The 19,668-nt window shown below is 44.0% G+C and overlaps 1 protein-coding gene across 2 annotated transcripts; it reads left to right on the forward strand.

Annotated features, from left to right (window-relative positions):
- Window positions 1–8,514: 8,514 nt before the first annotated feature.
- LOC106607496 (nuclear receptor subfamily 1 group D member 1) lies at window positions 8,515–19,395 on the forward strand. Of its 2 annotated transcripts, none has more exons than XM_045720627.1 (7): window positions 8,515–8,978; window positions 12,534–12,812; window positions 12,955–13,188; window positions 13,309–13,964; window positions 14,086–14,271; window positions 14,406–14,616; window positions 14,726–14,982. In XM_045720627.1, exons 1-7 carry the CDS (start codon window positions 8,918–8,920, stop codon window positions 14,800–14,802), a joined length of 1,704 nt encoding a protein of 567 aa, XP_045576583.1. In that variant the 5' UTR covers window positions 8,515–8,917; the 3' UTR covers window positions 14,803–14,982. The 2 variants fall into 2 exon arrangements, with proteins under 2 accessions (XP_045576583.1, XP_014059972.1); XM_014204497.2 differs by lacking the exon at window positions 14,726–14,982 and adding an exon at window positions 18,396–19,395 and having other exon boundaries at window positions 8,520–8,978.
- Window positions 19,396–19,668: the final 273 nt, after the last annotated feature.

A 19,668-nucleotide genomic window follows, 5' to 3' on the forward strand; every position in this document is an offset into this window, starting at 1 on the left:
TTATTCCTCCCCTTGGTAATGCTCTCAGACACTTGTACAGCGAAGTTAAAGCTGGAATCCTTATATAGTTGCTACATCCATTTTTGGACTTATAAATTAAGTATATCATTATTTCTTGAGGAATGTAACTTATAACTTAGTTCAAATATCGTACTCACAATACAAGCTTGCTTTAAATGTAAACAAAACATGGTTAAATACAGGTTTAATAAAAATAAATAAATACAAATGTTAAATCTATAGGTCTGATTTTGGTATGTTCTTGCATCCATAGCTCTGTCTATGAATTTGAGAGTGGTTACATTTGTTCAGGCCCATGGCTCAGCTTTTTTCCAAAACACAGGAGGGTGACCCTTTGTTATGGTTTGAATTATGCATTCTAGCTTTGAAAATAAATGATAACCGCTTTCGGCTTACTTTCTCTCCCGCGCTATATGCAGCAGCAGCAGCAGCACACCAGGTAGCATAGGCCTCCTCATTTTGGGTTTTAAATACTTTTATCACGTGGAGTGCATTTACTAGATGCGTGGAGGTAGCCTAGCTCTGCAGGTGGTAACAGTCTTTGTTCAAGATTCTAGAACAGTCCCCAGCTAGCACATAACGTTCTGAGAACCATGTGTTTTTTAGAGCTGGGTGAGAGCGTCGTTGTCCTATGGTTATTTTGCATACAACTTTCCCGCAACTTTCTGGGAATGGTGCAGGATAGTTGCTTAGCTTTGGCACATTCTCAGCACATTCAAGGAACTTGAATAACTTTAACATAACTTTTCTAAAAGTTTCAACATGGCTTGACATTGGGAATGTTCTCAAATAGTTCAGACAACATTCATAAACAACGTTCTTCTGTGGAAATTTCAGTACTTCAGCATAACGTTTCCTCCAGGTTTCTTTATGGTTCTATTTAAAGTCAAATATTTTTCCATGTTCTGTGCTTGGAGTCTAAAAAAAGTTGACCCAAAACAAGATAGATGTGTTATTAAAAGTCTTATTGAAATATTGCATGAAAAGTTTAACCCATTAGACTGCAATAGAATTCTAGAATGCTGCTCTAGATTACTGAGAATTTTCAAGATAAAGGTAATTTTCTCACACATTTCAAGCAGACAAAGATAGCTCAAAAACAAAGAACAAATGACAACAACAACTTAACTTACTTCTAAAGAGCACAACCTCTTCTTTAATATGACACCACAATCATGTTGATAGGAATAACACTCATTTTGTCTTCCATTGTGTAAAGACACTCTCTATCAAGAAACAACTAACACTCAACACAAAAAAAACTAGAGTATTTAAATTGTAAAATATTTGACTAAATTACTCACTCAAAATTTAGCAAGTGTAATATACTGAACTAAGAATTAAACGCAACATGTAAAGTGTTGGTCTCATTTTGTCTTCCATTGTGTAAAGACACTCTCTATCAAGAAACAACTAACACTCAACACAAAAAAAAGAGTATTTAAATTGTAAAATATTTGACTAAATTACTCACTCAAAATTTAGCAAGTATAATATACTGAACTTAGAATTAAACGCAACATGTAAAGTGTTGGTCTCATGTTTCATGAGCTGAAATGAAATATCCAATACATTTTCCATATGCACAAGAAGCTTATTTCTCTCAAATGCTGTGCACAAATTTGTTTACATTCCTGTTAGTGAGCATTTCTCCTTTGCCAAGATAATCCATCCACCTGACAGGTGTGGCATATCAAGAAGCTGATTAAACAGTATGATCATTACACAGGTGCTCCTTGTGCTGGGGACAATAAAAGGCTACTCTAAAATGTGCAGTTTTGTCACACAACACAATGCCACAGATGTCAAAAATTTTGAAGGAGTGTGCAATTGGCATGCTGACTGCAGGAATGTTTGTTATAAAGCCCTTTTATGGGGAAAAACTAATTCCGATTGGCTGGACTTGGCTCCCCAGTGCACCCCTGCCCAGTCATGTTAAATCCATAGATTAGGTCCTAATGAATTTATTTCAGTTGACTGATTTACTTCTATGAACTGTAACTCAGTAAAATCTTAGAAATAATTGCATGTTGTGTTTATATTTTTGTTCAGTATATATTCTACTTAAATATTATTTACATATAAATAAAAAAAATAGATCCAAAATGTGACCAGAGGACAATATTCAGAAAGTATTACAAAACCCACACAAAGTAGGCTATTTGATTGACAATGATTCTTACTTCTGTAACAATGTAAAAATGCTAACAACTATTCAGGGACTATTTCGAAATGTAGGTAATCTCTCTCAATAAGATTTAGTATAGACTGGGCCTGACACAAAATGTAGAAATAGTAGCCTACTTCGACAACAATTCAGTGAATGCAACAAGTATTTCATATTTCACACTGTCACTTTAATGTTTGCATTTAGCCTACAACATATCATGGAACTTCTGGAAGCACTGCCCCATCCTGCAAAGTGGCACAGAACACGTAGAGCATCCCAAAGGAGGTTTCTACACATTTCTCACTCTTTGCCCAGCGTCCACTCCGGATGCACACCATGCACCCTCTCTTGCACCCTTCCAACTTCACCTGCTTTCAAATTAGTTACAACTCGGTCCACACACCCTCTTGGCTCCCCTCTTCCTGCCACTGTAGCCATATTACAAAGTAAATGCACTAGCTGCTTTTTGAATGGCTTCAGGGACCAGCACCTGTGGTTTCTAGGAAGGGGCTTTTGCAGGGTCCCCCACACAATGTACGCAATTATGATGTTCATGTTGAGCATCCCCCAAAACACATACTTACACCATTTTCTGCCTGTGCGTCCAACATCGTAATAAATCCTCAGTCAAGATGGTCAACCAGGCCCATTTTCTTGTTGTAATCCATTACAAGCTCTGGAAAATATATAAGTTCCTACCACTTTTAAAAACAACTCCAAAACCCCTGCTACTGTCACTTTAGAGCCAGGCCGTGTGGTACAAGGGTGAATGGTGGGACTTGGAGCTGACACAATCCATGGAAACGTAGGCTCCCCTCTCAGGTGTGCTCTCCCTCTTCTCCTCCCTCCTCCTCTCCCTCTGCTTCCACCTCTCCCACTGTTTTGTACTCTCCCTATTCTTTGTACTCTCCCTCTGCTTCGTCCTCTCCCTCCTCCTTTCCCTCTTCCTCCTCCTCTCCATCCACTCTCCTCTCCTTCGCTCTCCTTATCCTCTCTTCCTCCTCCCTCCACTCCTCATCTCTATCCCTTCAATCATCTCTAACTCCTCTTCCTCCCTTCCTTCCTTTTCCTGCTGAGCCCTGACTCTCCACATAACTTCCCTTACTTTCACTGACCAAGAGGAACATGGGGTATTGTGTGTAGATTAATGTGAAAAAAAACAGAATAAGGCTGTAAAGTAACAAAATGTGGAAAAAGTCACTGTATCTGCACCTAGCAAACATATAACCTAAGCCCAACATATAAAAATGAATTACTCTATCCTTAAATTCAGCCTAGATGTTGGAACATTGCTCTGGGGACTTGCTTCCATTCAGCCACAAGAGCATTAGTGAGGTCAGGCACTGATGTTGGACGATTAGGGCTGGCTCTCAGTCGGCGTTCCAATTCATCCCAAAGGTGTTTGATGGGGTTGAGGTCAGGGCTCTGAACAGGCTAGTCAGCTTCTTCCACACCAATCTCGACAAACCATTTCTGTATGGACCTCGCTTACTGTACTGGGGGCATTGGTGCAGCGTAGGGGGCTCTTGATTAGCGCAGCGGTCTAAGGCACTGCATCTCAGTGCTAGAGGTGTCACTACAGACCCTGGTTCAATTCCAGGCTGTATAACAACCGGCCATGATTGGGTGGCGCACAATTGGCACAGCGTCATCCGGGTTAGGGTTTGGCCGGGGTAGGCCGTCGTTGTTAGCTGAAGAGGCCCATTGGACAAATTCTTTGGCCACTATACATATTTTGCCAATTGGCCTGGACCCTTTTACCACACGCAGCCCTGCCGATCCATTATGACTGGTCTGCCGACGTAACAGCACGAGGGGGCTACAACAGACTTCTTCCGTCGCGTCATCCCTCTAAGGCCCTTCTGCTAGCTTGCTATCCCCGGCCCGCTAGCTGTCTGAATCACCGTGTCTCCAGCCCGCCGAGCTACTCACTGGACCCCTATGATCACTCGGCTAAGCATGCCTCTCCCTAATGTCAATAGGCCTTGTCCATTGCTGTTTTGGTTAGTGATTATTGTCTTATTTCACTGTAGAGCCTCTAGCGCTGCTCAATACGCCTTAGCTAACCCTTTAGTTCCACCTCCCACACATGCGGTGACCTCACCTGGTTTAAATTACGTTTCTAGAGACAATATCTCTCTCATCGTCACTCAATGCATATGTTTACCTCCACTGTATTCACATCCTACCATACCTTTGTCTGAATATTATGCCTTGAATCTATTCTACCGTGCCCAGAAACCTGCTCCTTTTACTCTCGGTTGCGGACGTACTAGATGACCAGTTCTTATACCCTTTAGCCATACCCTTTTCCTACTCCTCCTCTGTTCCTCTGGTGATGTACAGGTTAATCCAGGCCCTGCAGTGCCTAGCTCCACTCCCATTCCCCAGGCGCTCTCATTTGTTGACTTCTGTAACCGTAAAAGCCTTGGTTTCATGCATGTTAACATTAGAAGCCTCCTCCCTAAGTTTGTTTTATTCACTGCTTTAGCACACTCTGCCAATGACCTAGCCGTGTCTGAATCCTGGCTTAGGAAGACCACCAAAACCCCTGAAATTTCCATCCCTAACTATAACATTTTCCGACAAGATAGAACTGCCAAAGGGGGCGGAGTTGCAATCTACTGCAGAGATAGCCTGCAGAGTTCTGTCTTATTATCCAGGTCTGTGCCCAAACAATGTGAGCTTCTACTTTTAAAAATCCACCTTTCCAGAAACAAGTCTCTCACCATTGCTGCATGCTATAGATCACCTTCTGCCCCCAGCTGTGCCCTGGACACCATATGTGAATTGATTTCCCCCATCTATCTTCAGAGCTTGTGCTGTTAGGTGACCTAAACTGGGACATGCTTAACACCCCGGCCATCCTACAATCTAAGCTTGATGCCGCCAATCTCACACAAATTATCAATGAACCTACCAGGTACAACCCCAAATCTGTAAACACGGGCACCCTCATAGACATCAAATCCACCTTTCCAGAAACAAGTCTCTCACCGTTGCTGCATGCTATAGATCACCTTCTGCCCCCAGCTGTGCCCTGGACACCATATGTGAATTGATTTCCCCCATCTATCTTCAGAGCTTGTGCTGTTAGGTGACCTAAACTGGGACATGCTTAACACCCCGGCCATCCTACAATCTAAGCTTGATGCCGCCAATCTCACACAAATTATCAATGAACCTACCAGGTACAACCCCAAATCCGTAAACACAGGCACCCTCATAGATATCATCCTAACCAACTTGCCCTCCAAATACACCTCTGCTGTTTTCAACCAGGATCTCAGCGATCACTGCCTCATTTCCTGCATCCGTAATGGGTCTGCGGTCAAACGACCACCCCTCATCACTGTCAAACGCTCCCTAAAACACTTCAGCAAGCAGGCCTTTCTAATCGACCTGGCCCGGGTATCCTGGAAGGATATTGACCTCATTCCGTCAGTAGAGGATGCCTGGTAATTCTTTAAAAGTGCTTTCCTCACCATCTTAAATAAGCATGCCCCATTCAAAAAATGTAGTACCAGGAACAGATATAGCCCTTGGTTCACTCCAGACCTGACTGCCCTTGACCAACACAAAAACATCCTGTGGCGTTCTGCATTAGCATCGAATAGCCCCCGCGATATGCAACTTTTCAGGGAAGTTAGGAATCGATATACACAGGCAGTTAGGAAAGCAAAGGCTAGCTTTTTCAAACAGAAATGTGGATCCTGTAGCACAAACTCCAAAAAGTTCTGGGACACTGTAAAGTCCATGGAGAATAAGAGCACCTCCTCCCAGCTGCCCACTGCACTGAGGCTAGGAAACACTGTTACCACCGATAAATCCACGATAATAGAGATTTCAATAAGCATTTTTCTACAGCTGGCCATGCTTTTCACCTGGCTACCCCTACCCCGATCAACAGCCCTGCACCCCCCACAGAAACTTGCCCAAGACTCCCCCATTTCTCCTTCACCCAAATCCAGATAGCTGATGTTCTGAGAGCTGCAAAATCTGGACCCCTACAAATCAGCCGGGCTAGACAATCTGGACCCTCTCCTTCTAAAATTATCCGCCAAAATTGTTGCAACCCCTATTACTAGCCTGTTCAACCTCTCTTTCGTATCATCTGAGATCCCCAAAGATTGGAAAGCTGCTGCGGTCATCCCTCTCTTCAAATGGGGAGACGCTCTAGACCCAAATGGCTACAGACCTTTATCTATCCTAACCTGCCTTTCTAAGGTCTATGAAAGCCAAGTTATCAAACAGATCACCGACCATTTCGAATCCCACCATACCTTCTCCGCTATGCAACCTGGTTTCCGAGCTGGTCATGGGTGCACCTCAGCCACGCTCAAGGTCCTAAACGATATCATAACCACCATTGATAAGAGACAATACTGTGCAGCTGTATTCATCAACCTGGCCACATTCTTATCAACAGACTCAACAGCCTTGGTTTCTCAAATGACTGCCTCACCTGGTTCACTAACTACTTCTCAGACAGAGTTCAGTGTGTAAAATTGGAGGGCCTGTTGTCCAGAACTCTGGCAGTTTCTATGGGGGTGCCACAGGGTTCAATTCTCAGGCCGACTCTTTTCTCTGTATACATTTATTTTTTGTTCTTTTTTTTGTCATTTAGCAGACGCTCTTATCCAGAGCGACTTACAGTAGTGAATGAACACATTTCATACATTTTTTCCCCCTGTACTGGTCCCCCATGGGAATCGAACCCACAACCCTGGCATTGCAAACACCATGCTCTACCAACTGAGCCCCAGGGTGTTCGATTCCCACGGGGGACCGGTACAAAGAAAAAAATTATGAAATATATGCATTCACTACTGTAAGTTGCTCTGGACAAGAGCATCTGCTAAATGACTAAAATGTAAATGCTCCTAGACATTTCCACAGCACTTACAGTTGACTGGGGCAGCTCTAGCAGTGCAGAAATGATACAAACTGACTTGTTGAAAAGGTGTCATCCTATGAAGGTGCCACATTGAAAGTCCCTGAGCTCATCAGTAAGGCCATTCTACTGCCAATGTTTGTCTATGAAGATTGCATGGCTGTGTGGCCAATTTTAGACACCTGTCAGCAATGGGTGTGGCTGAAATAGCCAAAACCACTAATTTGAAGGGGTGTCCGCATACTTTTGTATATATAGTGTATTATTGTTAGAAAAACAAGGCCGTTCGCGACCGCTATAGTATTTTAAAGAAAGGTAATCGACGGCTGCTATGGGTTCTAAAGAGTTTTAAGGAAGTTATAAAAAAACTCTAAATAACCTCTATAATTTCCATTCTCAGACCGTTAATAAAACCTCCCAGAAAAACTTTCAAGAAACCAGAGCAAATCGTTCTCAGAACCTCCCTGCAACCTAAAAATAAACGTTCCCATAATAGGCTAAATTTTCACTTCAGTTCACAGAATAGTTACTAAACATTCCAAACTTATGGTTTCGTTCCCAGAACGAATGGGAAATCACAAACGTACGTTCCCACAACTTCCAATGATCCAAATGTGCTAGCTGCGTATAATGGGAAATAGATTAGATTTTCAGGGGTAGTCGCAGAATGGGGCTAGGTGATCTTTACATGTACCCACAGCAGCACAATGTGGAGGTGTGAGGACAATGTGCACAGCGTAGAATAGAGTTGGGCGCTGTAAACAGTCTGGCAGAAATGGTTCGCATGATATGCAGGCATTTCATGTTCCTTTTGATCCTGCAGAGTTTTCCTATTACAAAAACACTGGTAATAAAATGGTAATAAATAAGGTATTATGATACTTATCTGCATTCATTCTGGAGAGTTCTTGGACAGTTTTATTTTTGTATTCTATACCACCATCACCCCATTCCCATCGCTTGCAATACTGCCAGAAAAACTGAATTAAAGCTAATCCTTGTTATTGATGATATTAAGATGTTTGAAATGGCATGTTCCTCACTTCACAACAGGTCGCACTAATCTTTTCAATGTATCAAGTGAATTTCTGTGGTCACATCCACATTCCAACCAGACATGAAAAGGGGAGCCCTTTGTGAGCCAGTATATAATGGCAAGTCCAATTAAACCCAAATTAGACATCATTTGAATGATGGATGGAACATGTGCCATGGCGTTGGGCAATTTGGTGATATTTAAATATTGTCCTATCCCCTAAAGTTAAAATGGCAGCGTTAAAATATTATTTTCCCACGTTTTTCGTAGGCGTTTTCGTAGGCGGAGTTACCGTCTCCATGTGCGCAGTAAAAAAAAAAAACGAATGTGTTCGGAGAAAAAAGTGTGTCACTGGGGCACGAGGCACTCCCCGGGGGTCACATGGTCCCGTTTTCAGCCCCGTGCGGCCATGCATGCAGTGCGTCCTTGTTCCTTTCCTAGGGATGAGGGAGACTGAGCAAAACCAGGCCGACTTGGAAACTGCGGTTCAGACCTACACCGATAGAGCCTGTGACAGCATAGACGCTTTTCGTAATTTTTTTCACTGGCAGTGCTCACAGAGAAGTGATTCACATTACGCGGGAACTTGCTCGATAGCAGATGCATCCTTTGGTATAGTTTATTAACCTTGGTTCTAAGTATTTTAATGAGTATTCGAACTCAAACAGAGCTTTTATTATAGTTACATAATGACATCGTTATAACAGAGAATAGAGGACCTGCTTTTTTGCCAAGAACCTCGCCAGAAGGGAAATTATCCTTTCCTAAACTGTTTTCTATTTTCACCGATATCTATATGAATGTTTTGGAGCTCAGGATGGCAACAACAGCAATGGACACAAATAACAACAATACAGGTAAATATTCAGGATTATTTTGTTGTGCGTGTGTAATGAATACCGTATTTGGGGCTAAAATGTGTTTTACGCATTGTTTTGGCTACCTGGCTTATGTGCAGTCTGTTGAAGCTCTTTACAGTTTGTTGTTTATCAGTCCGCAATGCGTAAATCGATGATGAGTTGTATTGTATTGATGTACACCTGTCGATTAAGTAGAGCCACTTTTGTATGGGATTTACGTGGCTGATGGAATCATCCTTGTGATGCACTAGATGGGGTAAAGTTCAATGGGTCTCTGTACAGTTCTCCTCATGCCAAACCTCAGTGCATGACTGACGAGACTTGAAGTAGGCCTATTCCTCATACAGTGTGCATTTTGAATTCACTGATGACTGTGTGTTGTCATCACTGTAGTCTATAGATTTTACCCCAACCGTTCGACATAACCGTCATTGTCAAGGTCGAATTACTGGCCTCAGTAAAAGTAAAATGAAGAAATGTTGTATCAAGAAGTATTTAAAATACTATACATTGTTTAATGGTGTACATGTGGTAGGTAGAACATCATGGGTTAAGACACAGTGCTCTAAAATAGTTCGGGGAGAAGTAGGTCATGTCAGGTGGACAGACATCCCTTTGATGCAGACATCCGCGCATGTTTTTGCCCAATTCACATGGCCCGCCAAGCTAGCCATGTGCGTTTTGTTTTCATTCACTGTTCTCCACCAATCTCCATTGGTATAGAGAGCAAGCTCATTACATAATTGCTCGTCAGAGTCCCATGGGTGACGCAGTCTTGGATGCCATGTGTGCACTGCTATTGGATAGCTGGCCGGTGTAATTCTTGCGATTCGATCCGGACATCATTCAGTCACGTGTTATATTGAAAAGTGGGACACGAACATTTACGTAAGGCATCATAATGTGTTGTTTCTGACATAATTACACAGGCATAACCAAACACTTGCAGGGTGATTGGGACATTCCCCTTCGATATCTAAAATGTCCAAAATATTGGGCTTACCTTTATTATATTATTATTAGGGCAAGGCGATAGTAGGTCTAATACAGCATTTATTGGTTCATTCATTTGAATATAGGTTCAGAGTAAATGCATTTTCAATACATAAAATGATATTGTACAGCTACAACATAGCAAAGTGGAAACATAGATAGATACCAAGCATTTCGGGTTATATTCAGCAAGTATATTGTAAATTACATGAGAGTATCTTGTGGGAATGAGTTGTCTATTGGGTACCATGGATAGCGCTAAACGGGAGGGAACGTGAGGCTGTCCTAGAAACAGTTGGTGTGTTCTATGGGCGTGTATTGCACAGCCAGTCAGGTTGCCAGTCTTTTTATTTTTTTAGGTTGCCAGTCTCGTTGAATAACCTGAAGTTGGAAGCGCGCACGTTGTGTAAGGGCGTGACTAGAATGTACTCCAGGCAGCCTGCTCTAGTGCTGCTCCTCGAGCAACACAAGTATACAGCCCAGCCTGTTTTCCTTCTATGGCTCTCCCATGCATAGCTTTCGATGTATTATTATATTTCTTTCAAATACTTCACTCTGAATGTATGTTTACTCACTAAGACTAATTCAATATTCATAGCTATATCTATTGATGTGTTTTATTCATTTCACATTGACTGTACAAGGGTTGGTTTAAATGGCAGGTAATTGATTTTGATACAAAAGCAATCTTATTTTTCACTCACTGATTGGTTATTGTGGGTAATACATTTTTTAGAGATAGAAAGACAGGAGGTGGAAGACAGAGCAAAAGGGAGTGAAAACATGAGGTGGAGAGAGAGGGAGGAGCCTTAATACTATAGAAACATGCAGGACAAGGAAGTACACGTGTTGTGGTGACACCTGACACAGTCACCCTTTAAGACCTTATGTTCCTTTCCACAGTGAATTATGTTTCTCCTCCAGGGCTGCCTGGCTGGCTGGATTCTGAGATTGGAATGTCTCAAAAAGAAAAGAACAGGACAGACAAACATTCTCTCACTCAGGAAATTGGAATTCATCCTGTGCCAGGCTCACAGAACAGAAGTATGGAGTTTGGTTTTGTTAAGCACAAAACAATGATCCCATCCTTCAATAGGCCCCACCCAAACATACAGTAGGTGGGCAGCTTGCCATCAATGCAGGGAAATTAAATCATAAAGACGGTTTTCAAGGACATCATCAATTGAAGCCTCAACAACACCAATAAAATGTATTGCAAAGGTATCAAAGACTCCTTAAAACAACACATTATCGACTCACAACAACACATCATCTTCTCACAACAACACATTATCTCCTAACAACAACACAATACTGTTGATCTGGTATTAGAGCACAGGTTAATTGGAGTCAACAGGAAGTGCAGAAAGTCTTGGGCATATGCTTTGTAGGTTCGGGTTTCGGCAGGGACGCTGTAAGTGGCAAAAGGCAGGGCACACCATTTGGCATTTAAAAAGCGATTAGCCATTCCCGGTAGCCTTGTGCGTGGCACCCCCGGCGACCGGGCACGAGTTGGTGTGTGGGTGGCCAGCTGTGGCGAAACGTGATCCTTGGACGGAACTTGTGAGAATTAGCCTTCACAGCGGGAGAAACCGAGACAGCTGGATTAGAACAAGCGGGAGGGAGAAAGAGAATGAAAGTGAGAGAGGGAGATGAGAAACAGAGTATGAGCAAGATAGAGTACAGAGGGGAGGGGGTGTGGAGAGAGAAGAACAGGGAGTTTCAATGAGAGTGAAAAGGGAGAGTTGTAGAGAAAGGGAAGTAGGGCAAGTGAAAGTTGTCAGGAAAGTTCCAACAAAGAGAGAGAGAGAGAGAGCGCAAGAGTATCTAAATCCACTCTTGTGGGTGGCTATGTCTGGCCAATGAGACTGCACAACAGCAATAGCGCTGCCTGTTCTATTGGGCAGCATCCAAAAAGAACGTGCTCATTTTCCATGCTGCAATAGCTTCTTCCATAATGTAAATAATGTCCTGTAGGTGATGCTTGCTCACGTGGCACAACCCACACAGGACAATCTTGCCCTTATGGCTTCCTATAAATGTACTCTGTAGTCAGGGCTTCTGTTTTGATAAGAGTGGTGACCTCTGAACTAGAAAAATAAACGGAAAGCCAGTCAGGGCAGCCATTCCTGCCAACATTTCCTGGAAAGCAATGTTCTTTTCCAGTCACTTGTCTTCTTGGACTCTCCCCAGCCACTCTGTTGCTATGGTTATCCTAACATTGCCACAGTTCCCTTGCATAACTGTCCTGGGTAGCTAAGGGAACATTTGGAATGTACAGAATGATACAAAGTTGCAGCTGCCCCCTAATTTTTTTGTCAGTGAACATGAATGGGCACAATATCAATCCTAACCAGTGGGCGTCCTCTCTCTAACCCTCTTCCTCTTTACCTCCTCTGTTTTAGTTTCCATCAGCCCTCACTGTCAGTTAACTGATGTCCAGTGGTTAGAGAGTCAAAGAACAAAGCACCAAATGTGACAAATCAAATGATCTCACTGTTTTTAAACCATGCATCCATTCTAAGAAGTTGTCCTCTCGCTTTTTATTTTGTCCACCAGGGGGCGTAATCTCCTACATTGGCTCCAGTGGCTGCTCACCGAATCACACCAGCCCGGTGTCTATGTACAGTGAGAACTCCTTCGGAGCCTCCTTCCCTCCCTCCCCCAATGGTTCCCAGAGCTTCTCCAATGCCTACTCTGGCAGCGGCAGCTCCAGCTCCTCCAATGGTGATGATGGCAACTCCTCTTCCGGTTCCGGAGGGTCCCCAAGGCCTAGGGGTCGTAATGACAACAGCATCTCTCGCTGCTCCACCAGCAAGTCCGTGGCAAGCCTTACCAGTGAGTAGACCCCCTTACCAGAACCCCAATCCTTTATATGAATCCAAATTGTGCACCCCTATCTGTCACTGCTGGAACTGCAGCTTTAAGTGTTTTTGGAATTTGGACTCATTGTCGGTTCTACTCTTTATGTTTGCAAAAGAACTGAATGGGATGGTGCTGCTGTGTAAAGTGTGTGGAGACGTCGCCTCAGGCTTCCACTATGGTGTCCATGCCTGTGAGGGCTGCAAGGGATTCTTCCGACGCAGTATCCAGCAGAACATCCAGTACAAAAAGTGCCTGAAGAACGAGACCTGCACCATCATGAGGATTAACCGCAACCGCTGCCAGCAGTGCCGCTTCAAAAAGTGTCTGTCCGTGGGCATGTCCCGCGATGGTAAGTACAGCTTCACAGACTAAAACATGACACATATAGCCACATAAGGTCTAATAGATCTGTTACACTCTCATCCCTGTTAGGACTGTTGACTCCACGTATCTCTTTCTCTCTCCCCAGCTGTTCGCTTTGGCAGAATACCTAAGCGTGAGAAGCAGCGCATGCTCGCAGAGATGCAGAGCGCCATGAACAACATGAACAACATGCAAAACGAGTTCCAGCTGGCCAGCCTGACTCACAATTCTCCCCCTTCTCCCACTTCCTCCTCTCCCTGCCCGGGTCTGACTGTGGCACCCCAGCCTCAGGCCCTGCCTTTTGCCCCTTCCCCTTGTCCTCCAGCACAAGCTCCTGCTTCCCTTCTGCCCCCACCATCCACCCAAAGCCCGCCATTGTTGGCCAGCTCTCCACCCCTGTGCCCCAGCCCTGGGGTGGACTGCACCATAACGGCCATTGCCCGGGCGCACCGTGAGACCTTCGTCTACGCCCACGACAAGCTGGGCGAGTCCACGAGACAACATAACGGAGAGGTGGACAACTGGGGCTCCAACTACTGCCCTGCTGGCTACCATCAGAACGGCCTCAACACAATCTACCACCACAACAACAACGTGGCCCTCCAGCACCATGGCTTCCAGGCCATGTCTGACAGACATCACCAGAACAATGGCAAGCAGTTCCACAACACCAACCTGTTCGGGAGCCACCAAAGCATTGAGACCAGCAGCGTTCCCCAGGGGCAGAACTTCCCATGGAAAAACCACAAGGACATTGTGCTGGTGAGTCACTGAACAGAGTGGCAACATAGAAAAGATCTTGATGTCAAAGATTGTCAATAATAGTGGCAGGTAGTCATAGCATATAGGAAAATGCTGATTACGGTTCTCCTCGCTCCTCCAGGCATGTCCAATGAACATGTGCCCCCAAGACGAACCCAACAAGACCCCCCAGGAGATCTGGGAAGACTTCTCGCTCAGCTTCACGCCGGCTGTGCGTGAGGTGGTGGAGTTCGCCAAGCACATTCCAGGGTTCAGTGCACTCTCTGAGAACGACCAAGTCACCCTGCTCAAGGCCGGCACCTTTGAGGTAGGCATCCGTGAAATGTGTGCAAACACAGATATGCAAAGAAACTTCACACAGAGATAAACAAAAATACTCACAGCTTGAGAAGATACAATGACTCACCACTCACTTACTTTTCCCATTCTTCTGTCTTACAGGTCTTAATGGTGCGCTTTGCCTCCCTCTTCAACATGAAGGAGCAGACTGTCACCTTCATCTCTGGTGCCACCTACAGCCTGGAGGCCCTGAAGGGCATGGGTATGGGAGGCCTGCTAGACACCATGTTTGAATTCAGCGAGAAACTCAACTCCCTGGAGCTCACGGCCGAGGAGCTGGGTCTCTTCACTGCTGTAGTGCTAGTGTCTGCAGGTAAGAACAACGAGAAGCCTTATTACTTTAACAACCTATCTAAGCAGTCAGACCGAAAGTACTGTACTTCTCCTGCCAGTAAATCACCATGACCAATGTTCACTCTAAGCTGCACGCAGGTGCGCAGCTCCACCGGGACTGCCCCGCAGAAGAAATAACAGCCCGCGCAGAGAAGCACGAGATTGAACTTCACTCAACTTTCTGGAGTTTTCCCCGTTAGTTAACACTATCAACGTTTCCATTTACTGTGGGTATTGTGATCGAATTAACGCAATATCAAATCAAACCAAAGTTTATTTGTCACATGCGCCAAATACAACAAGTGTAGCCCCCTATCTACATTGACGGGACAGTAGTGGAGAGGGTGGAGAGTTTTAAGTTCCTCGGCGTACACATCACGGACAAACTGAAATGGTCCACCCACACAGACAGCCTGGTGAAGAAGGCGCAGCAGCGCCTCTTCAACCTCAGGAGGCTGAAGAAGTTCGGCTTGTCACCAAAAGCACTCACAAACTTTTACAGATGCACAATCGAGAGCATCCTGTCGGGCTGTATCACCGCCTGGTACGGCAGCTGCTCCGCCCATAACCGGAAGGCTCTCCAGAGGGTAGTGAGGTCTGCACAACGCATCACCGGGTGCAAACTACCTGCCCTCCAGGACACCTACACCACCCGATGTCACAGGAAGGCCAAAAAGATCATCAAGGACAACAACCACCCGAGCCACTGTCTGTTCACCCCACTATCATCCAGAAGGCGAGGTCAGTACAGGTGCATCAAAGCGGGGACCGAGAGACTGAAAAACAGCTTCTATCTCAAGGCCATCAGACTGTTAAACAGCCATCACTAACATTGAGTGGCTGCTGCCAACATACTGACTCAACTCCAGCTACTTTAATAATGGAAACATTGATGTAATCAATTTATCACTAGCCACTTTATATAATGTTTACATACCCTACATTACTCAACTCATATGTATATACTGTACGCTATACCATCTACTGCATCTTACCATCTTGATGTAATTAAATGTATCACTAGCCACTTTAAACAATGCCACTTTATATAATGTTCTCATACCCTACATTACTCCTCTCATATGTATATACTGTTCGCTATACCATCTACTGCATCTTGCCTCTTGATGTAATGTATCACTAGCCACTTTAAACAATGCCACTTCATATAATGTTTTCATATCCCACATTACTCATCTCATATGTATATACTGTACTCTACACCATCTACTGCATCTTGGCATCTTGATGTAATGTATCACTAGCCACTTTAAACAATGCCACTTTATATGTTTTCATACCCTACTTTACTCATCTCATATGTATATACTGTACTCTATAACATCTACTGCATCTTGCCTATGCTGTTCGGCCATCACTCATTTATATATTTTTATGTACATATTCGTATTCATTCCTTTACACTTGTGTGTATAAGGTAGTTATTGTGAAATTGTTAGGTTATATTACTTGTTAGATATTACTGCATGGTCGGAACTAGAAGCACAAGCATTTCGCTACACTTGCATTAACATCTGCTAACCATGTGTATGTGACAAATACATTTGATTTGATTTGACTTTACAGTGAAATGCTTACTTACAAGCCCTTAACCAACAGTGCAGTTCAAGAAGAGTTAAGAAAATATTTACCAAGTAGACTAAAATAAAAAGTAATAATAAAAAGTGACACAATAAGAATAACAGTAACGAGGCTATATACAGGGGGCACCGGTACCGAGTCAGTGTGCAGGGGTTTCAGGTTAGTTGAGGTAATTTGTACATGTGGGTGGGGGTGAAGTGCCTATGCATAGATAATAAACAGCGAGTAGCAGCAATGTACAAAGGGGGGGTTCAAAGTAAATTGTCCAGGGACGATTTTATTAATTGTTCAGCAGTCTTATGGCTTGGGGGTAGAAGCTGTTGAGGAGCCTTTTGGGCCTAGACTTGGCGCTCTGGTACTGCTGGTAGCAGAGAAAACAGTCTATAACTTGGGTGACTGGAGTCTCTGACAATTTTATGGGCTTTCCTCTGACACCGCCTATTATATAGGTCCTGGATGGCAGGAAGCTTGGCCCCAGTGATGTACTGGGCCATTTACACTACCCTCTGTAGCGCCTTACGGTCAGATACCGAGCAGTTGCCATACCAGGCGGTGATGCAACCAGTCAGGATGCTTTCAATGGTGCAGCTGTAGAACCTTTTGAGGATCTGGGGACACATGCCAAATCGTTTAAGTCTCCTGAGAGGGAAAAGGTTTTGTCGTGCCCTTTTCACGACTGTCTTGGTATGTTTGGACCATGATAGTTTGTTGGTGATGTGGAGACCAAGGAACTTGAAACTCTCGATCCGCTCCACTACAGCCCTGTTGATGTTCGGCCTGCCTTTTCCTGTAGTCCACAATCAGCTCCTTTGTCTTGCTCACATTGAGGGAGAGGTTGTTGTCCTAGCACCACACTGCCAGTTCTCTGATCTCCTCCCTATAGGCCGTCTCATCATTGTCGGTGATCAGGCCTACCACTTTTTTGTCGTCAGCAAACTTAATGATGGTGCTGGAGTCGTGTTTGGCCACCCAGTCGTGGGTGAACAGGGAATATAGGAGGGGACTTAGTACACACCCCTGAGGGGCCCCAGTGTTAAGGATCAGTGTGGCAGATGTGTTGTTGCCTACTCTTACCACCTGGGGACAGCCCGTCAGGAAGTCCAGGATACAGTTGCACTTTAAATGCAACATACCGAAACAAAACAAACTATGCAAGAGATTTTGTTGTAGGCCGAATGCATCGGAGTAGGATTCTATTGTGTTGACACGCACAACTCAGCCCATACTCTACACAGACCGGTGCGGCATAACCAATCAGAGCTGCAGTAGGCCTATATGCAAATATTGCCATATATGGATCTGTGGCATTCACTTTGAACTGGACTGTGTTTACAGCATGAGCGGTCATGAGTAGATTCACTTGTTTTGAGATCAAAGCAAGAGATGCATGCAGCCACTTGTGTACACTTGTTCACTTGTCCTTTGATAGTTAGTGAGTTATTAGCCCAGTTATAGATCATTTCTATTTAACAATGGGGGAGTGATTGCTTCCTACAAGAACACAAAACGTGAATATTCTTAGACATCTTGAAAAGGGAGTTGGATAAAGTGCTTTTTTGTGTCTTAAAGGGGCAGTGTTGTATTTTGAGAGAGTATTAAATAAGCTAAATAGCCAATAGGCAGTAGAATCATTTGTCTGATTCACTGTAATATTTTGTAAAGTGGTTTCATCAAACAATACAACATTTTCAGTCAAGCCCTGCATGTTTTTTCAAAAGTCTAATGGAATGTATGCCTACATTGAACACCACACATTGGCTGCTATTTTCGGCTGAATGATAGAACAGCCATTTCCATGTTAAAATGTTATGGAATGCATTTTTCCATTGTTTTTGAAGGTATGCCAATCTGGTAGGCCTACATTATGATCAAATAGTCACAGTAGACTGCTTGACCACTGTCTGAAACTGTTACTTAAAGTGGGTACAGCCTCAGCATTCACAGTAAATACTCGCTGGAAGTTGCACAGAATTTCCACAATGTTCAAATTTGCGCTCAGCAGACCTGAAATTTGCTTAGTGCCGGAAAAAATGACGGGGAACATTGACGATGACACTTGAAACTTAAAAAATCACTCACTATTATGGCATATTAATGGTCTGTACTAAAGTGTAAAGTAGTCTAACGGTGCTCGCTTTCTTCTCTGTCCTCTTTCAGATCGCTCAGGCATCGAGAACCTAAACTCAGTGGAGCTGCTTCAGGAGTCTCTGATCAGAGCTCTGCGTGCCTTGGTCAGCAAGAGCAACCCCTGTGACGCCTCCCGCTTCACCAAGCTGCTGCTCAAGATGCCCGACCTGCGCACACTCAACAACATGCATTCAGAGAAGCTGCTGTCCTTCCGCATCGACGCATAAGTATGTCACCGCTGATGACAAGAAAACCCGTCTGGACTCGTCGCCCATCTCCACCTCACAGACAGTGGTGGTTGGGTGGCTAAGGGGTGGGGCAAGTTGGGGAGGTGACAGGGGATCTGATTTCGCCTGCTCGCTTGCCCCCTTCAGGGACACCCGCCCGCCTTCGAGTTGACTGATGTGCGCTTCAGCCAATAACATGGCCAAGAGACAGTGACTGACAACTGATAGGGGTAAGGCCAAAAGACCCATGGAGAGGAGGGAAACAAAGCCCTCTACATAAATTATTTGGGGTGGAGGTTGGGGTGGTCGCAGCTCAAAACTGCCCAGAACAAGTGCCCCCTCTACACCAGCCAGTCTGAGGGGGCCAGAGACCACTTGTCGGTTGAGGTGAACCAAAAGCAGCATGGGGCTTTTCTACCCCACATGTCCAGCTAGGCCTGGTTCCTTCCAAGAGGCTGCTAGATGCATATTAAAACCATCTGCTCTGTTTTATCATGACTGTAAATAATTAGTAAAATATATGCAGTGTTGTATACTTTATTCATAGTGCAAACTGAGTTTGTACAAATTTGTAAATATCTAGCTACAAACATCAATAGGCCTACTTCAAATGTTTGAAAAATGTGTATAATATATATTTTTTTGTTAAGATGAAATGCTTTAAGGTGCAAAGTTATAAATGTGTGGGTACAAATGTATAAAATTCAATTTGAGTGTATGCGTATGAAAAACAATATCCAGACTTGTATTTCCAAAAAATTTATGGAATGAAGGAATTACATATAAAAAAATACTTACTTGAATTCCTTTGTGTGATCTTTTTCTGTAGTACCAATCTTGTTATTCTACTTCTGTCTGGGACTGGGTTGGAGAGACATCACCGAGCATTTAGAGGGCTGTGCTATGTATCAGTCAGCCACACGTCACAACACTCACTTAGGACTAAAGTGGGAGTAACAGTTCGTACTGACCAATGACCAAGGCTGCACATTTTCTTGGATTAGGTCTTATGCGTATGAAAAACAATGTATGAAAGTTAATTAATTATGGAATCCATTTATAGTTTGAGTAACTGA

This window comes from Salmo salar, chromosome ssa06 (assembly GCF_905237065.1).
Source record: "Salmo salar chromosome ssa06, Ssal_v3.1, whole genome shotgun sequence".
NCBI lineage: Eukaryota > Metazoa > Chordata > Actinopteri > Salmoniformes > Salmonidae > Salmo > Salmo salar.

Bases quoted from the DNA above. Each gene is read 5' to 3' on its own strand.
- LOC106607496 (XM_014204497.2), top strand. From the start codon at position 8,918: ATGAATGTTTTGGAGCTCAGGATGGCAACAACAGCAATGGACACAAAT. The intron at 12,813-12,954 runs GTGAGTAGACCC...TGTTTGCAAAAG, and splicing joins GTCCGTGGCAAGCCTTACCA to AACTGAATGGGATGGTGCTG. The intron at 14,617-18,395 runs GTAAGAACAACG...GTCCTCTTTCAG, and splicing joins TGTAGTGCTAGTGTCTGCAG to ATCGCTCAGGCATCGAGAAC.